At 48.2% G+C, this 17,760-nt stretch overlaps 1 protein-coding gene across 5 annotated transcripts in view; it reads right to left on the bottom strand.

Moving 5' to 3' along the window:
• CENPE (centromere protein E) overlaps positions 1-17,001 on the bottom strand; it is a 117,957-nt gene extending 100,956 nt beyond the window's left edge. For 4 of the 5 annotated variants that reach the window (XM_029077017.2, XM_029077019.2, XM_029077018.2 and 1 more), the window contains exon 1: positions 16,882-17,000. In XM_029077017.2, the coding sequence (XP_028932850.1) occupies positions 16,882-16,937 (56 nt within the window). In that variant the 5' untranslated portion in view covers positions 16,938-17,000. Of the gene's footprint in view, positions 1-16,881 lie in introns of all 5 variants that reach the window. The other variant, XM_029077020.2, reaches the window with a different exon arrangement.
• Between the last annotated feature and the right edge of the window lie 759 nt (positions 17,002-17,760).

Raw genomic sequence — 17,760 nt, 5'->3', positions numbered from 1 at the left:
AGTCCTTGCATTAATATGGTAGCAGTTTGGATGGAGAGGAAGGGGTGGATTTTGAGATGCTGTGAAGGTAGAACTGACAGAATTTTGTGATGGCTTGAATATGTAGGTGGAATGAGAGAGAGGAGTCACGGATGATGCCAAGGTTACGGACTTCTGAAACTGGAAGGATGGTGGTTAGCATCAACAGTGATGGGAAAGTGAACACAGGAGGACAGGGTTTGAGTGTAAAGATGAGAAGTTCAGTTTTAGCCATGGGCAGGTTCTCATGTGTCTCATGGTCTGTGCGGCTTCCGGCTTTGCACGGTAAACCTCAACCAGGGACATTCCCCAAAATGCTGACCCAGGAAGAAATTGTCATAAAGTTTCAGCCTGGTGGAATGGCAATGTAGTGAGAAGTTTCAAGATGCTTCATAGACCTGTACTCTACTCTGTTCTCAACTTCCAGCTTCCTAAAGCAGACCAATGCCAAGATCATCTGGCTCCCCCAGTGCTCCCTCTCAACACGGCTAGATCTGACAGGCCGCCAGGCTAATTAACTTTGTTTCCTTGACAGTTATGGAAATCAGGAGAGCTGGGAGAAGCTTAGGGTTAGGCCGCCATTACCTTTTTGAGTGCAGATCAGTCTCAGTGCTCTCTAGACCAGAAATTTACTTTAATCCTGGGGAAAGGCCCTCACCTGATCAAGGCAGCACATACTGGTCCAGTATCTATCAAGCAATCTATCAGTAATATTTGAGTGCCTGAGTGCCGAGCCCTGTGCTGCTCATTTGAGAGGGTACAATACAGTTAATGAACACGATCCCAGCCCCTTGAGAAGCTCACAATCTACCTTACAATCACATTTATTGAGCACTTACTGTGTACAGAGAACTTAGCACTCGAGAGAGTATAAAATAACAGAGTTGATAGACACATTTCTGGCCCACAACAAGTTTACATTCTAGAGGGGGAGACAGACATGAATAAATAAATTACAGATATGTAAATAAATGCCATGGGGCTGAGGGAGTGCTGAATAAAGGGAGCAAATCCAAGGACATAGATGATGCAGAAGGGAGTGGTAGAAAAGGAAATGAAGGCTTAATCAGGGAAGGCCTCTTGGAGGAGGTGTGTCTTTAATAAGGCTTTGAAAGTGGGGAGAGTTATTGCCTGTTGGATATGAAGAGGGAGGGCATTCTAAGCCAGAGGTAGGATGTGGGCAAGAGATTGGCAGCAAAACTAATGAGATTGAGGTACAGTGAGTAGGTTGGCATTAAAGGAATGAAGTGTGCAGATTGGGAAGCAGTAGAGCAGCAAGGTAGGAGGGGACAAGGTGACTGTGTGCTTTTAAGCCGATAGAAAAGAGTTCCTGTTTGATGTGGAGATAGATGGGCCACCCCTGGAGATTTCTCTTCCTTTATTGACACCCAAGCCCATCACCCTGGTCAGCTGTTCCGAACATTTAACTCCCTCTTTGGGCCCTCTGTCCCTCTCCCTCCCCAGTCCCTCACTCCCAACGATCTGGCCACCTACCTCATTAGTACAATCACTCATCATATCTCGGCTGGATTACTGCATCAGCATCCTTTCTGATCTCCCAACCTCCTGTCTCTCCCCTCTTCAGTTTACACTTCACTCTACTGGTTGGAGTAGCATGGCTCAATGGAAAAAGCGTGGGTTTGGGAGTCAGAAGTCATGGGTTCTAATCCCAGCTCGACCACTTGTCTGCTGTATGACCTTGGGTGAGTCACTTCACTTCTCTGTGCTTCAGTTACTTCATCTGGAAAATGGGGATTAAGACTTTGAGCCCCTCATGGGACAATGGGACAACCTGATGACCTTGTATCTACCCCAGTGCTTAGAACAGTGCTTGGCACATAGTAAATGCTTAACAAATACAAACATTAGTATTATTTCTACAGAAATGCTTTGGGAATGTCACCGCCCTCCTCAAAAATCTCCAGTGGTTGGCCATCAACCTTTGTATCTAGCAAAAACACCTCACTCTTGGCTTCAAAGCTCTCCATCATCTTGCTCCCTCTTACCGCACCTCCCTTCTCTCCTTCTACATCCCAGACCGCACACTCCGCTCCTCTGATGTTAACCTTCTCACTGTGCCTCGTTCTCGCCTGTCCCGCTGTCAACCTGTGGCCCACGTCCTCCTCTGGCCTGGAATGGCCTCCCTCCTCACATCCTCCAAATTAGCTCTCTTCCCCTCTTCAAAGCCCTACTAAGGGGTCACCTCCTCCGGGAGACCTTCCCAGGCTAAGCCCCCCTTTTCCTCTGCTTCCCATCTCATCCCCATTGCCCCATCTCACTCCCTTTGCTCTACCCCCTTCCTCACCCACAGCACTTGTGTATATATGTACATATCGATAATTCTATATATTTATATTAACACCAGTTTACTTGTTTTGATGTGCATATATCTATAATTCTATTTATTTATACTGATGCTATCGATGCCTGTTTACTTCTTTTCATGTCTGTCTCCCCCCTTCTAGATTGTGAGTAGGGATTGTCTCTCTTTGTTGCTGAATTGTACTTTCCAAGTGCTTAGTACAGTGCTCTGCACATAGTAAGCACTCAATAAATATGACTGAATGAATGATTGAATGGCCTAAACGTTTTTGTAGAAAAATCTTCTGGGCAGCAGAGTGGAGTATGGACTGGAGTGTGGAGAGGCTGGAGGTAGGGAGGTCAGTGAGACGAATGTTGCAGCAATCAAAGTTGAGTAGGTTAAGTGCTTGGAATAACATGGTAGTTTGGATGAAGAGAAAAGGGTGGAATTTAGCAATATTGTGAAGGTTGAACTGACAGGATTTAGTGACAGACTGAATGTGTGGATTGAATGACAGAGATGAGTCGAGGATAATGACATGGTTATGGAGTTGTGAGACAGGAAGGATAGTGGTCCCACCTAAATTAATGGGAAAGTAACCGGGAGGAAAGGGTTTGGGCAGGAAAATAAGGAGTTCTGTTTTGGACATAAAAGATTTGAGGTGTCGGTGGGACATCCAAGTAAAGATGTCCTGAAGCAGGAGAAATGTGAAACTGCAGAGGAGAGATCAGGGAAGAAGCATGGCTCAGTGGAAAGAGCACAGGCTTAGCAGTCAGAGGTCATGAGTTCTAACCCCGGCTCCGCCACCTGTCAGCTGGGTGACTTTGGGAAAGTCATTTACTTCTTGGTGCTTCAGTTACCTCATCTGTAAAATGGGGAGTAAGACTGTGAGCCTCACATGGGACAACCTGATTACCCTGTATCTACCCCAGGGCTTAGAACAGTGCTTGGCACATAGTAAGCACTTAATACCAACATTATTATTATAATATTATCAGGGCTGAAGAGGTAGATTTGGGAATCATCCACACACCAAATCAATGAATGGATTCTGAATAAACTCACCATGTGAGGGTCCACCTTGGGTAACCAGAAGAGGATAAAGGATGTTGGACAGCCCAACCCAGTCAATTTCCCAATAGACTGTAGGAAGGAAGGGAAGGAAGGAAGGGATCTTGTCTACCAACTCTAGTGCACTGTTCTCTGCCAAGTTGTTAGTATAGTGCTTTTCACACAGTATGCTCAATAAATACCATTGATTGATAACCACTGGGATGCTGCACTGTGTGCAGACATATCTTTTAATTTTAGTGGACATTCTCCAGAACCTCCCAGAATGCACAGTGGCCAGCAGGGCCTAACCCAAGCTGCTGATGATGAGAAGGGGTGTGGGGGCTATGTGGGGACAAGGGGCTCCATTACAGATTGCCTACTCTCCTTCCTTTCCACTTACTTTCTTGGGGAGTCAATCTCCTCATATGGCTTTGGCTACCACATGGATGACTCCCCAATCTAAGGCTCTAGTCCGCTCCTCTTAGAACACCAGCCTGGGAGTCAGAGGACCTGGGTTATAACCCTGGCTCTGTCACTTGACTGCATGCAACAAATCACTGACTTCTCAGGCCTTCAGTTTTCTCATCTGTAAAATGGAATTAAATACCTCCTCTTCCTCCCCCTTAGACTGTGAGCCCCAAGTAGGACAGGGACTGTGTTTGATCTGATTATCTTGCATTTAACACAGCCTTTTTCATATAATGACAAATAGGCACTATTATTATTATTATTATTATAATTACATGTCTTTTTGCCTCAAGGACATTTCCACTTGGATTGTTTGGCAGCAACTCCTGTTCAGCATGTCTAAAATTGAATTTTTCACATTTTCTGCTAAACTCTTCTCCCCTCCCCCAGCTTTTTCATCTTGGTCTTTGACTCCACCATCCTCCCAGTTTTAGAAGTTTGCAACCTTGGTGTTATCCTAGACTCTTCACTGTCTTACAGCTCTTACATTCATTCATTCATTCAATAGCATTTGAGCACTTACTACATGCAGAGCACTGTACTAAGCGCTTGGAATGTACAATTCGGCAACAGATAGAGACAATCCCTGCCCATTGATGGGCTTACAGTCTAATCGGGGGAGGCAGACAGACTAAAACAATAGCAATAAATAGAATCAAGGGGATGTACATCTCATTAACAAAATAAATAGGGTAACAAAAATATATACAAATGAGCGGACGAGCACAGTGCTGAGGGGAGGGGAGAGGGGGAGGAGCAGAGGGCAAAGGGGGGAAAAGGGGGCTTAGCTGAGGGAAGGTGAAGGGGGAAGGAGAGAGGCAGCAGAGGGAGCAGAGGGAAAAGGGGAAGCTCAGTCTGGGAAGGCCTCTTGGAGGAGGTGAGCTCTCAGTGGGGCTTTGAAGAGGGGAAGAGAATTCAATACATTGAAATACTTCTTAAATCCTACTCATTCTTCTGCTCAAACACTTCTATGTTCTTGCCCCCAGAGACACAAACACATACACACACATTCATTCAATCATACTTATTGAGCACTTACTGTGTGCAGAGCACTGCCCTAAGCACTTGGGAAAGTACAACACAACAACAGAGAGACACATTCAGGCAGGGGGAGTGACTTGCCCAAAGTTATACAGTAGAGACAACATTGCTAAAATCCGCCCTTTCCTCTCCATCCAAGTGGCTACCATGTTAATACAATCTCTCAACCTATTCTGCCTAGATTACTGCATCAGCCTCCTTGCTGATCTCCCGACCTCCTGCCTCTCCTCTACTCCAATCCATACTTCATTCTGATGCCCAGATCATCTTTCTACAGAAATGCTCAAGTCACGTCAACCCACTCCTCAAAAATCTCCAGTGGTTGCCTACCCACCTCCATATCAAATAAAAACTCCTCACGATTGGCTTTAAAGCTCTCCATCACCTTGCCCCCTTCTACTCCACTTCATTTCTCTCCTCTACAACCCAGCCTACACATTTCTCTCCTCTGGTGCTAACCTTCTCACTGTGCCTTGATCTCGTCTGTCTCACTGCCGACCCCTAGCCCATGTCCTAGCTCTGGCCTGGAATGCCCTCCAGCCTCTAATTGTCTGGTGGATTTGAATCACCTGTTACTGAGCAATGTTTTATCAGGGTCCCGGCACCCAAAATCTGACCCACACCCAACTACAGTGTTGTGGTGAAAGAACCAAAAGAAAAAAATGCCTGTCATCCCTATTATTTGTCAGAGGGTCAATCAATGGTATTTATTAATTGGCTGGTGGATTTCTCTCCCCCCCTTCAAAGCGTTACTGAAGGCACATCTCTTCCAAGAGGCCGTCCCAGACTAAGCCCCACTTTTCCTCATCTCTCACTCCATTCTGGTTTGCCATGACTTCCTTCGCTCTCCCCCTGCCTCCCTGCCCCACAGCACTTATGTATATATCTGTAATTTTATTTATTTATATTGATGCCTGTTTACCTTTACTGATGTGTGTCTCCCCACCTCTAGACTGTGAGCTCCTTATGGGCAGGGATTGTCACTCTTTATTGCTGTACTGTACTTTCCCAAGTGCTTAGAACAGTTCTCTGCACCCGGTAAGTGCTTAATAAAGACGAATGAAGAGAATTGAATTGACAAGTGGCAGAGCCAGGATTAAAACCCACGGCTTTTTGGCTCCCAGGCCTGTGCTTTATTCACTAGGCCATGTTGCTTCTCTGTCTTCTCACTCTTCAAGAACCTCCAGTGGTTGCCCATCCTCCTCCACACCAAACAGAAACACCTTACCATTGGCTTTAAAGCATTCAATCAGCTTGCCCCCTCCTACCTTACCTCACTGATTTCCTACTACAATCCAGCTCCCAACTTCCCTCCTCTAATGCCAACCTACTCACTGTACCTCAATCTCCTCTATCTCGCCACCGACCGCTCATTCATGTCCTCCCTCTGGCTGGGAACTCCTTCCCCCTTCGTATCCCACAGACCACCACTCTTCCCACCCGTAAAAGCTTATTAAAATCACATCTCTTCCAAGAGGCCTTCCCTAACTAAGCCCTCCTTTCCCCTGTTTGCTCTCTCTCTGTCACCGAAGCATTTGGATCTGTAAGCACTTACTGTGCAAGCATTTGGTGGATCTCGATTTGTAAGCATTTACTGTGTGCAGAGCACTGTACCATGTGTTTGGGAAGAGGACAGTAAAATATAACAAATACATTCCTTGCCCATAATGAACTTACAGACTAGAGGAGCAGTGGTGCCTTCATAGAAGCTACCACCACACTCTCCTGACCTGTAAAAAAAAAAAAACAAACAACCCTCCAGATTGTAAGCTTCTTGTATGTAGGGAACTCCTCTAATAATACTTGTGGTATTTGTCAAGCATTTACTATGTTCCAGGCACTGCACTAGATGCTGGGGTGGGATACAAGGAAATGGGCTCACAGTGCCAATCCGAATCCCACAAATGAGGCAACTGAGGGACAGAGAAATGAAGTGATTGCCCAAGTAGCTGAGCCAGGACTAGAACTCTTGACCTTCTGACTCCCAGGCCCACGCACTATCCACTATGCCATGCTGCTTCCCCTATCTCTATTGCACTGTACCCTCCCAAATGCTTGGTCCAGGACTCTGCACATGGTAAGCACTCAATAAATACCCTTCATGGATTGACTTCCTTCTCTCCTTCTCTCTGCCCATTCTGATCCTTGGAGACTTCAACATCCACATGGATGTACCCGATGACTCCTCTGCCGCCCATCTGCTATCCCTCCTCAACTCTGCCGACCTCCTGTTCCACCATAACGCGCCCACTCACCGACTCGGTCACACCCTCGATCTCATCATTTCCTACTGCTGCACTATCTCCTCCCTCACCAACTCTGAAATCCCTCTCTCTGACCATAACCTTCTCACCTGCCTCATCTCTCACACTCCCTCCCCCTGCAAATCTTTGCTACTCCCCCACGGAGGCCTCCGCTCTCTTGATCCCATCCGTCTTTCCAAAAGCATCTCTCCCCACCTTGCCCCCCGTCCTCACTTCCCACTCCCGAGATCAGGTCTCCGCTCTCAACTCCACCCTCTCTACTCATCTCAACTCTCTCGCCCCCTTTCCCTCCGCCGCTCTCGCTCCACTAACCCACAGCCCTGGATCACCTCCTCTGTCCGCCTCCTACGCTCCTATGCTTGGGCTGCCGAGCCCTGCTGATGAAAGTTCAAGCACCAAGCCGACCTCATACATTTGAAATTTATCCTATCCTACTGACCTTAACCATTTGCCTTAACTCTGCCCTCTCCTCCGCCAGGCAAAACTTCTTCTCCTCCCTCATCGACACCCATGCCCGTCACCCCCGCCGATGGTTCCGGACCTTTAACTCTCTCCTTAGGCCCCCTGATCCTCCCTCTCCCCCATCTCTCACCCCCAATGATCTGGCCACCTACTTCATCACAAAAATCAACACAATTAGGTCTGAGCTCCCCAAAGTCACCCCTCCCCCCTTCCCCCCCAACCACCCTCTCCCCTACTTTCCCATCCTTCGCTGCAGTATCCTCAGAGATCTCCCTCTCACAAGTGCCACCCCCTCCACCTGCGCCTCAGACCCCATTCCCGCTCATCTCATAAAAACCATCACCGCTGCCCTCCTCCCTTCCTTAACTTCTATCTTTAACCACTCATTCATTCATTCATTCATTCAATAGTATTTATTGAGCGCTTACTATGTGCAGAGCACTGTACTAAGCGCTTGGGATGAACAAGTCGGCAACAGATAGAGACAGTCCCTGCCGTTTGACGGGCTTACAGTCTAATCGGGGGAGACGGACAGACAAGAACAATGGCACTAAACAGCGTCAAGGGGAAGAACATCTCGTAAAAACAATGGCAACTAAATAGAATCAAGGTGATGTACAATTCATTAACAAAATAAATAGGGTAACGAAAATATATACAGTTGAGCGGACGAATACAGTGCTGTGGGGATGGGAAGGGAGAGGTGGAGGAGCAGAGGGAAAAGGGGAAAATGAGGCTTTAGCTGCGGAGAGGTAAAGGGGGGATGGCAGAGGGAGTAGAGGGGGAAGAGGAGCTCAGTCTGGGAAGGCCTCTTGGAGGAGGTGATTTTTAAGTAAGGTTTTGAAGAGGGAAAGAGAATCAGTTTGGCGGAGGTGAGGAGGGAGGGCGTTCCAGGACCGCGGGAGGACGTGACCCAGGGGTCGACGGCGGGATAGGCGAGACCGAGGGACGGCGAGGAGGTGGGCGGCGGAGGAGCGGAGCGTGCGGGGTGGGCGGTAGAAAGAGAGAAGGGAGGAGAGGTAGGAAGGGGCAAGGTGATGGAGAGCCTTGAAGCCTAGAGTGAGGAGTTTTTGTTTGGAGCGGAGGTCGATAGGCAACCACTGGAGTTGTTTAAGAAGGGGAGTGACATGCCCAGATCGTTTCTGCAGGAAGATGAGCCGGGCAGCGGAGTGAAGAATAGACCGGAGCGAGGCGAGAGAGGAGGAAGGGAGGTCAGAGAGAAGGCTGACACAGTAGTCTAGCCGGGATATAACGAGAGCCCGTAATAGTAAGGTAGCCGTTTGGGTGGAGAGGAAAGGGCGGATCTTGGCGATATTGTAGAGGTGAAACCGGCAGGTCTTGGTAACGGATAGGATGTGTGGGGTGAACGAGAGGGACGAGTCAAGGATGACACCGAGATTGCGGGCCTGCGGGACGGGAAGGATGGTCGTGCCATCCACGGTGATGGAGAAGTCTGGGAGCGGACCGGGCTTGGGAGGGAAGATGAGGAGCTCAGTCTTGCTCATGTTGAGTTTTAGGTGGCGGGCCGACATCCAGGTGGAGACGTCCCGGAGGCAGGAGGAGACGCGAGCCTGAAGGGAGGGGGAGAGGACAGGGGCGGAGATGTAGATCTGCGTGTCATCTGCGTAGAGATGGTAGTCAAAGCCGTGAGAGCGGATGAGTTCACCGAGGGAGTGAGTGTAAATGGAGAACAGAAGAGGGCCAAGAACTGACCCTTGAGGAACTCCAACAGTTAAAGGATGGGAGGGGGAGGAGGCTCCAGCGTAGGAGACCGAGAATGATCGGCCAGAGAGGTAAGAGGAGAACCAGGAGAGGACAGAGTCCGTGAAGCCAAGGTGAGATAAGGTATGGAGGAGGAGGGGATGGTCGACAGTGTCAAAGGCAGCAGAGAGGTCAAGGAGGATCAGAATGGAGTAGGAGCCATTGGATTTGGCAAGAAGGAGGTCATGGGTGACCTTAGAGAGAGCAGTCTCGGTAGAGTGGAGGGGACGGAAGCCAGATTGGAGGGGGTCTAGGAGAGAATGGGAGTTAAGGAATTCTAGGCATCGATTGTAGACGACTCGTTCTAAGATTTTGGAAAGGAAGGGTAGTAGGGAGATAGGACGATAACTGGAGGGGGAAGTGGGGTCAAGAGCGGGTTTTTTTAGGATGGGGGAGATGTGGGCATGTTTGAAGGCAGAGGGGAAGGAGCCCTTGGAGATTGAGTGGTTAAAAATAGAAGTTAAGGAAGGGAGGAGGGCAGGGGCGATGGTTTTAAGAAGGTGAGAGGGAATGGGGTCTGAGGCGCAGGTGGAGGGGGTGGCACTTGCGAGGAGGGAGGAGATCTCCTCTGAGGATACTGCAGGGAAGGATGGGAAAGTAGGGGAGGGGGTTGTTGGGGGGGAGGGGAGAGGCGGAGGGGTGACTTTGGGGAGCTCAGACCTGATCGTGTTGATTTTCGTGAGGAAATAGGTGGCCAGATCATTAGGGGTGAGAGATGGGGGAGGGGGAGGAACAGGGGGCCTAAGGAGAGAGTTAAAGGTCCGGAACAATCGGCGGGGGTGACGGGCATGGGTGTCGATGAGGGAGGAGAAGAAGCTTTGCATGGCGGAGGAGAGGGCAGAGTTAAGGCAGGAAAGGATAAATTTGAAGTGTGTGAGGTCGGCTTGGTGCTTGGACTTTCGCCAGCAGCGCTCAGCAGCTCGAGCATAGGAGCGTAGGAGGCGGACGGAGGAGGTGATCCAGGGCTGTGGGTTAGTGGAGCGAGAGCGGCGGAGGGAAAGGGGGGCGAGAGAGTCGAGATGAGTAGAGAGGGTGGAGTTGAGAGCAGAGACCTGATCGTCGAGAGTGGGAAGAGAGGACAGGGCAGCAAGGTGAGGAGAGAACTCATTCTCCAATGGCTTCTTCCCCTCTGGCTTCAAACATGCCCATGTCTCCCCAATCCTAAAAAAACCCTCTATCGACCCCACTTCCCCTTCCAGTTATCGTCCTATCTCCCTACTACCCTTCTTTTACAAAATCCTAGAACAAGTCATCTACACTCACTGCTTAGAATTCCTTAACTCCCATTCTCTCCTGGACCCCCTCTAATCTGGCTTCCGTCCCCTCCACTCTACCAAGACTGCTCTCTCTAAGGTCACCCATCACCTCCTTCTTGCCAAATCCAATGGCTCCTACTCCATTCTAATCCTCCTTGACCTCTCAGCTGCCTTCGACAGTCGACCATTCCCTCCTCCTCCACACCTTATCTCACCTTGGCTTCACGGACTCCGTCCTCTCCTGGTTCTCCTCTTATCTCTCTGGCCGGTCATTCTCGGTCTCCTTTGCAGGCGCCTCCTCCCCCTCCCATCCTTTAACTGTTGGAGTTCCTCAAGGGTCAGTTCTTGGCCCTCTTCTGTTCTCCATTTACACTCACTCCTTTGGTGAACTCATTCGCTCTCATGGCTTTGACAACCATCTTCACGCAGATGACACGCATATCTACAACTCTGCCCCTGTCCTCTCCCCCTCCCTTCAGGCTCACATCTCCTCCTGCCCCCAGGAAGTCTCCACCTGGATGTCTGCCCGCCACCTAAAACTCAACATGACCAAAACTGAGCTCCTCATCTTCCCTCCCAAGCCCGGTCCTCTCCCAGACTTCCCTATCACTGTGGATGGCACGACCATCCTTCCCGTCTCTCAGACCTGCAATATCGGTGTCATCTTTGACTCGTCTCTCTCGTTCACCCCACACATCCGATCCATTACCAAGACCTGCCGGTATCACCTTTATAATATCGCCAAGATCCGCCCTTTCCTCTCCACCCAAACGGCTACCTTACTGCTACAGGCTCTCGTAATATCCTGGCTAGACTACTGTGTCTCTGATCTCCCTTCCTCCTCTCTCGCCCCGCTCCAGTCTATTCTTCACTCCGCTGCCCGGCTCATCTTCCTGCAGAAACGATCTGGGCATGTCACTCCCCTTCTTAAAAATCTCCAGTGGTTGCCTATCGACCTCCGCTGCAAACAAAAACTCCTCACTCTAGGTTTCAAGGCTCTCTATCACCTTGCCCCTTCCTACCTCTCCTCCCTTCTTTCTACTGTCCACCCCGCACGCTCCGCTCCTCTGACGCACACCTCCTCACCGTCCCTCAGTCTCGCCTATCCTGCCGTTGACCCCTGGGCCACATCCTCCCGTGGACTTGGAATGCCCTCCCTCCTCACCTCCGACAATCTAATTCTCTTCCCCTCTTCAAATCCCTACTTAAAGCTCACCTCCTCCAAGAGGCCTTCCCAGACTGAGCTGCCCACTTTTTCCCTCTGCTCCCTCTACCACCCCCTTCACCTCTCCGCAGCTAAACCCTCTTCTCCCCCCTTTCCCTCTCCTCCTCCCCCTCTCCCATCCCACCCCCTCAGCACTGTACTCGTCCGCTCAACTGTATATATCTTCATCACCCTATTTATTTTGTTTAATGAGATGTACATCACCCTGATTCTATTTATTTGCCATTGTTTTTATGAGATGTTCTTCCCCTTGACTCTATTTATTGCCATTGTTCTTGTCTGCCTTTCTCCCCGATTAGACTGTAAGCCGGTCAGAGCGCAGGGACTGTCTCTATCTGTTGCCAATTTGTACCTTCCAAGCACTTAGTACAGTGCTCTGCACATAGTAAGCGCTCAATAAATACTACTGAATGAATCATCACATAAAACCTTACACAGCACTTTGGAAAATGGCTGTGCCTTATTAAATCCCTTCTTCTAAGTTACTGAGTCATTTAAATCCTAGAGGGTTCAGATATTTTATACATTTTTTAATAATTGACCAATATTTAAGACATACAGAAAATGTGCACTGGAGAGAAGACAGTGGCAATCTCTCTCTCATTTGCCTTTTCCTCACTCCTAGCTCCCCCTGACTTCCTTTCCACCTTTCCTTCTGGCATCTTCTGGATCTATTAGAACAATCTGAATATTGACCTTCATTGGAAAACCACTATCCCATCTCCCAGTCAGCGGAAGCAATGACAAGCAACTTCTCTTCCAGTCTCCTGGATCACTAGGAGGAATTGGTTTAAATGCAGTCAAGAGTGCAGAAAGAGCTCAGTTCAGGAGCACAGCAGATCACCTCAAAAATTCACAATCAGATTGGCTCTTCCTTTCATGTAAATTCTCACCTTCTCACTATTTAACTCTTGCAAGGCCCAGCACTCACTGGATATTTAAAACCCTTACTCAGCTGCTTTTTCCACCAATTTAACTTTTCCACACTTTTAGTTTAAATGCAACTTGTCAAGATGTCTTATTAGGCGAATCAGTCAGTCAATAAATGGTATTTATAGAGTGCATACTGTGTGCAGAGCACTGTAGTAAGCTTGGGAGGGTTCAGTACAACAGAGTTGGTAGACATGTTCCCCATCCATGAGGAGTTACAGTCTAGAGGAGGGAGAACAGGGCCACCTGGTAGATATGTTTAACAATTCAGTTCATTTCCATGTTTTGGTGAATACATTTTTCAGTTTTCCTGCTCTAGCAAGTACTACTATAATGTAAAAAGCAGAGCCGAATAAACTTTGTCACAGCACGGTCTTGTTTTATAAGTGTAACTCTTCTGTTTTTGGTTCTTGTCTAGCCCTAATGGAATTAGAAGGTTTGGTTGCACTTTCTGGATTCAAGTCTACAGAATTAGGCTCATTTTTCCTTCTGAAGATGTTTCCTCAGAAGTAGACCATAATAATAATAGGGATATTTGCTAAGTGCTTACTTTGTGCCAGGCACTATTCTAAGCGCTGGAGTAGATACAAGCTAATGAAAGATTAGGGTCTAAGACAAACAGTTCATGCTGTAACCTGAAGTTATGTTCCCTGGAATAAGAGTGTTAGAAGCTCCTTAGCATCAGCTAAATGAAGAAAAGTTCCTGATGATGACCTGAGAACATCTCAGTTGTGTTTTAAATTAAAAAAAAATTGGGTCAAGGTGTTCAAATTGGGTGAAACCCTCCAGTTTGAATAAGTGTGCATAAAGTGGGTGAAGTTTACATTTTGATTGTGTTTTAAGTGCTGAAAAGATTGAGTGAATATGTTTGTGTGTGTATGTAGAAAAGCAGTATGGCCTTGGAGTCGGAAGGACCTGGGTGCTAATCCTAGCTCCACCACTTTGCTGTGTGATCTTGTACAAGTTACTTCATTTCTCTGGGACTCAGTTACTTCATCTGTAAAGTGGGGATTAAGACTGTGAGCTCCATGAGGGACAGGAACTGTGTCCAACCTGATTTCCTGGTAACTGTCCCAGTGCTTAGTACAGTGCCTGGTACACAATAAGCAGTTAAATACCATAGATATTAGAGTGGGTTATGTTTAAAAGAACTGGTCAGGGTGTGGGTAGCTTCACAGGTTGAGAGCCACCTTACTGGGGGGTTTTTAATGTTTCCCTTCTCTCAGCTATTCTTGAAATCACCCAGTTAGTTGCAGGGATTCTGTAATTGAGAGATGGGGGTAGAAAGTTAACCAACTTACTTTTTCAGGGCCTTATAGGAATAAGAGGCTGGAGCTAGAAATCTAAAATATCAAACAGAAATTTGTTGGAGGGAAGTCACCTCCCTCAATCAAATGCTTAAAAGTGAAACTGCAAAGGACGTAATTGTAATAGGAGAATTTGCAATTGCTCTTCCAGGCTAGAGATACCTATAAAGGATGGTGATTTAATTACTAGCTCTGAATGATAATAATAATAATAATGGTATTTTTTAAGCGATTACTATGTGCCAAGCACCACTGGAGTAGATACAAGGTAATCAGGTTGTCCCACCTGGGGCTCACAGTCTTAATCCCCATTTGACAGATAAGGTAACTGAGGCACAGAGAAGTTAAGTGACTTGCCCAAGATCACACAACAGACAAGTGAGAGAGCCAGGATTAGAACCCAAAGTTCTCCTGACTCTCAGGCCCATGCTGTATCTAATAGGCAATATTGCTTCTCATCAAATAAGGGCCAATGTGCATTGTGGGCCCTATGAAGAGTTCTTCTGTCACAAAGGCACCCACTACAAAATTTCAACATAGGTGAACAATGACAAGGAAACAAGTGTTAAACAATTAGCAGGGAATGGTGCCTTGATCTCTGGGCTCATAGGCCCAGCACTCTCCCGCTGTGTCACAGGCTTGTGAGACAGGGCAAATTGTGGTGTTATCTACAGTGTTGGGAAAGACAAGGCTGGAGGACAGGGTTTGAGTGGGAAGATGAGGTGGTGGGTAGGACATCCTAGTAGAGATGTCCTGTAGGCAAGAGGAAATGTGAGAATGCACAGGAGAGAGGTGAGGGCTGGAAAGGTAGACTTGAAAATCATCTGTAGAGGGGTGGTAGTTGAAGCCATGAGAGCAAATGAGTTATCCAAAGGAACGGATGTAAATGGAGAAGAGAAGGGGAACCAGAACTGAGCCACACAAGTAAAGGGTGGGAGACAGAGGAGTCTGAAAAAACTGAAAACGTGCTGCCAGAGACGAGAGAGAATCAGAAGAGTACAGTGTTAGTGAAATCAAGGTTTGGTGTTTCATTCATTCATTCAATTGCATTTATTGAATGATTGGGCAGGGATTGTATCTTATCTGTTACCCATCTGTACATTCCAAGCGCTTAGTGCTCTGCACATAGTAAGCGCTCAGTAAATACTATTGAATGAATCAATTTATAGAGCGCTTACTATGTGCAGAGCACTATACTAAGCGCTTGGAATGTACAATTCGGCTACAGATAGAGACAATCCCTGCCCAACAACGGGCTCACAGTCTAAAAGGGGGAAACAGACAGCAAAACAGTAGACAGGCATCAATACCATCAAAATAAGTAGAATCATAGATATATACACAGTTTACAGAGAAGCAACGTGGCTCAGAGGAAAGAGCCTGGGCTTAGGAGTCAGAGGTCATGGGTTCTAATTCCAGCTCTGCCACCTGTCAGCTGTGTGACTTTGGGCAAGTCACTTCAGGGCAAGTCACTTCACTTCTCTGTGCCTCAGTGACCTCATCTGTAAAATGGGGATTAAGACTGTGAGCCCCACGGGGGATAACCTGATTACCTTTTATCTATCCCTGCGCTTAGAACAGTGCTCGGCACATAGTAAACACTTAAATACCAACATTATTATTATTATTTCCAGAAGGTGGTCATCATCAAAGGTATTTGAGTGTTTACTCTGTGCAGAGCCCTGTATTAAATGCTTGGGAGAGTACAATACAACCGAGTTGGTATACACATCCCTTGCCCACAATGAGTTTACAGTCTAGAGAGGGAGACAGCCATTAATATAAACAAGTAATTTATAATATGTAATTTATAGATATGTACATAAGTACTGTGGTCCACAGGATCAAAGACAACTGGGAGGCCACAGAAGATTAGGATTAGGCTGCTGGATTTGGCAAGGAAAACATTGGTGACCTTAGAGAGGGCAGTTTTCTTAGAGTGGAGGGGAAGGAAGCCAGATCACAGAGGGTCGAGGAGAGATACTGGAGGAGAGGTGGAGGCAAAGGGTGTAAACAACTCACTCAAGAAGTTTAGAGAAGAATGGAAAATGAAGCAGCATGGCCTAGTGGATAGAGGACGGGTCTGGGAGTCAGAAGGTCTTGGGTTTTAATCCCAGCTCCACCAGTTGTATGCTGTGTGACCATGGGCAAGCCATTTAACTTCCCTGTGCCTCAGTTAACTCATCTGTAAAATGGGGATTAAGACTGTGATGCCTATATGGGACAGGGGCTATGTCCAACCCGATTACCTGGCATATAGAAGCAGCGTGGCTTAGTGGAAAGAGCTCGGGCTTGGGAGTCAGGGATCATGGGTTCTAATCCCCCTCTGCCACTTGTCATCTGTGTGACTTCAGGCAAACTACTTAGCTTCTCTGTGCCTCAGTTACCTCATCTGTAAAACGGGGATTAAGACCATGAGACCCACCTGGGACAAACTGATAACCTTGTATCTCCCTCAGCGCTTAGAACAGTGCTTGGTACATAGTAAGCGCTTAACAAATACCATTATTATTATTATTATTGTTATACAATAAGTTCTTAAACACCGTAATTATTATTATTGCAACTGGAGGAAGCCGTGGGGTCATGAGAGGGTGCCTTTAGAATGGGGGAGACAAGGGCATGTTTGAAAACAAACAGTTAGGAAGGAAGCATCTTCTCGCGGACAGAATAATTATCTTTTTCTTAGCACGGCGCTCGGCGCAGCGGCAGCTCAGGAAAGAGAGCGATCGACTGATGAGGACCGAGCCAGCCGGGCTCCCGGGGAGAGAAGGGGCCTGGCGTGGAAACTGACCTGCTTATGAGGGGCCGAACCCGGACACAGACGGTGACGGCGCCTTCCTCGGCCATCGGCGTCGCCCTCGCCCCCGTCCGTGCACCCGCGTCCGTGTCGCCGGTGGCGATCGCTCGGGAGTCTCAACGCCCAAGACGCGGCCCCGCCGCCAGATTTGAAAGTTTCCCGGCGCCGCATCTGATTGGGCGAGACGGGGTGACGTCACGGCCCCGGGACTGCGAGCAAGATCTCCTATTGGCTAAGGGGGTGTTGCGGTTTCGTTCGCACGGGGATCTCGAGCAGAGGAAGCGCGGGTGGGGTCGGGTTCGCGCGCGCGCACGGGAGCGCTGCTTGGCCGGGCGGGAGCGCGGCTCTGGGGGAAAGTTCAGCCAGGCAGGGCGGGAGCGCGCCCCAGGTGGGAGCATGCGCAGCGGCCTCACAGCGCAGTCTGTCGGGCAGGGGCTTAAACCTATGTGTTAAACCTCCATCATTTTGAGTGTCAGCGTGCCAGACTAGATTGCCCCTCCCTTGGTGGCTGCTCTCTACCCTCGTGGATAGAGCACGGGTCTGGGAGGCCGAAGGACCTGGGTTCTAATCCTCCCTCCCCCACTTTTCTGCTGTGTGACCTGGGACTCTGAATAATAAGAGTAATAACAGTGGTATTTTGTTAAGTGTTTTCTATGTAATAATAATAATAATAATAATGTTGGTATTTGTTAAGCGCTTACTATGTGCCGAGCACTGTTCTAAGCGCTGGGGTAGACACAGGGGAATCAGGATGTCCCACGTGGGGCTCACAGTCTTAATCCCCATTTTACAGATGAGGTAACTGAGGCACAGAGAAGTTAAGTGACTTGCCCAAGGTCACACAGCTGACAAGTGGCAGAACTGGGATTAGAA

The sequence above is a fragment of the Ornithorhynchus anatinus genome, chromosome 12, assembly GCF_004115215.2.
Source record: "Ornithorhynchus anatinus isolate Pmale09 chromosome 12, mOrnAna1.pri.v4, whole genome shotgun sequence".
NCBI lineage: Eukaryota > Metazoa > Chordata > Mammalia > Monotremata > Ornithorhynchidae > Ornithorhynchus > Ornithorhynchus anatinus.
This window is presented reverse-complemented; position numbering and strand designations above follow the sequence as displayed.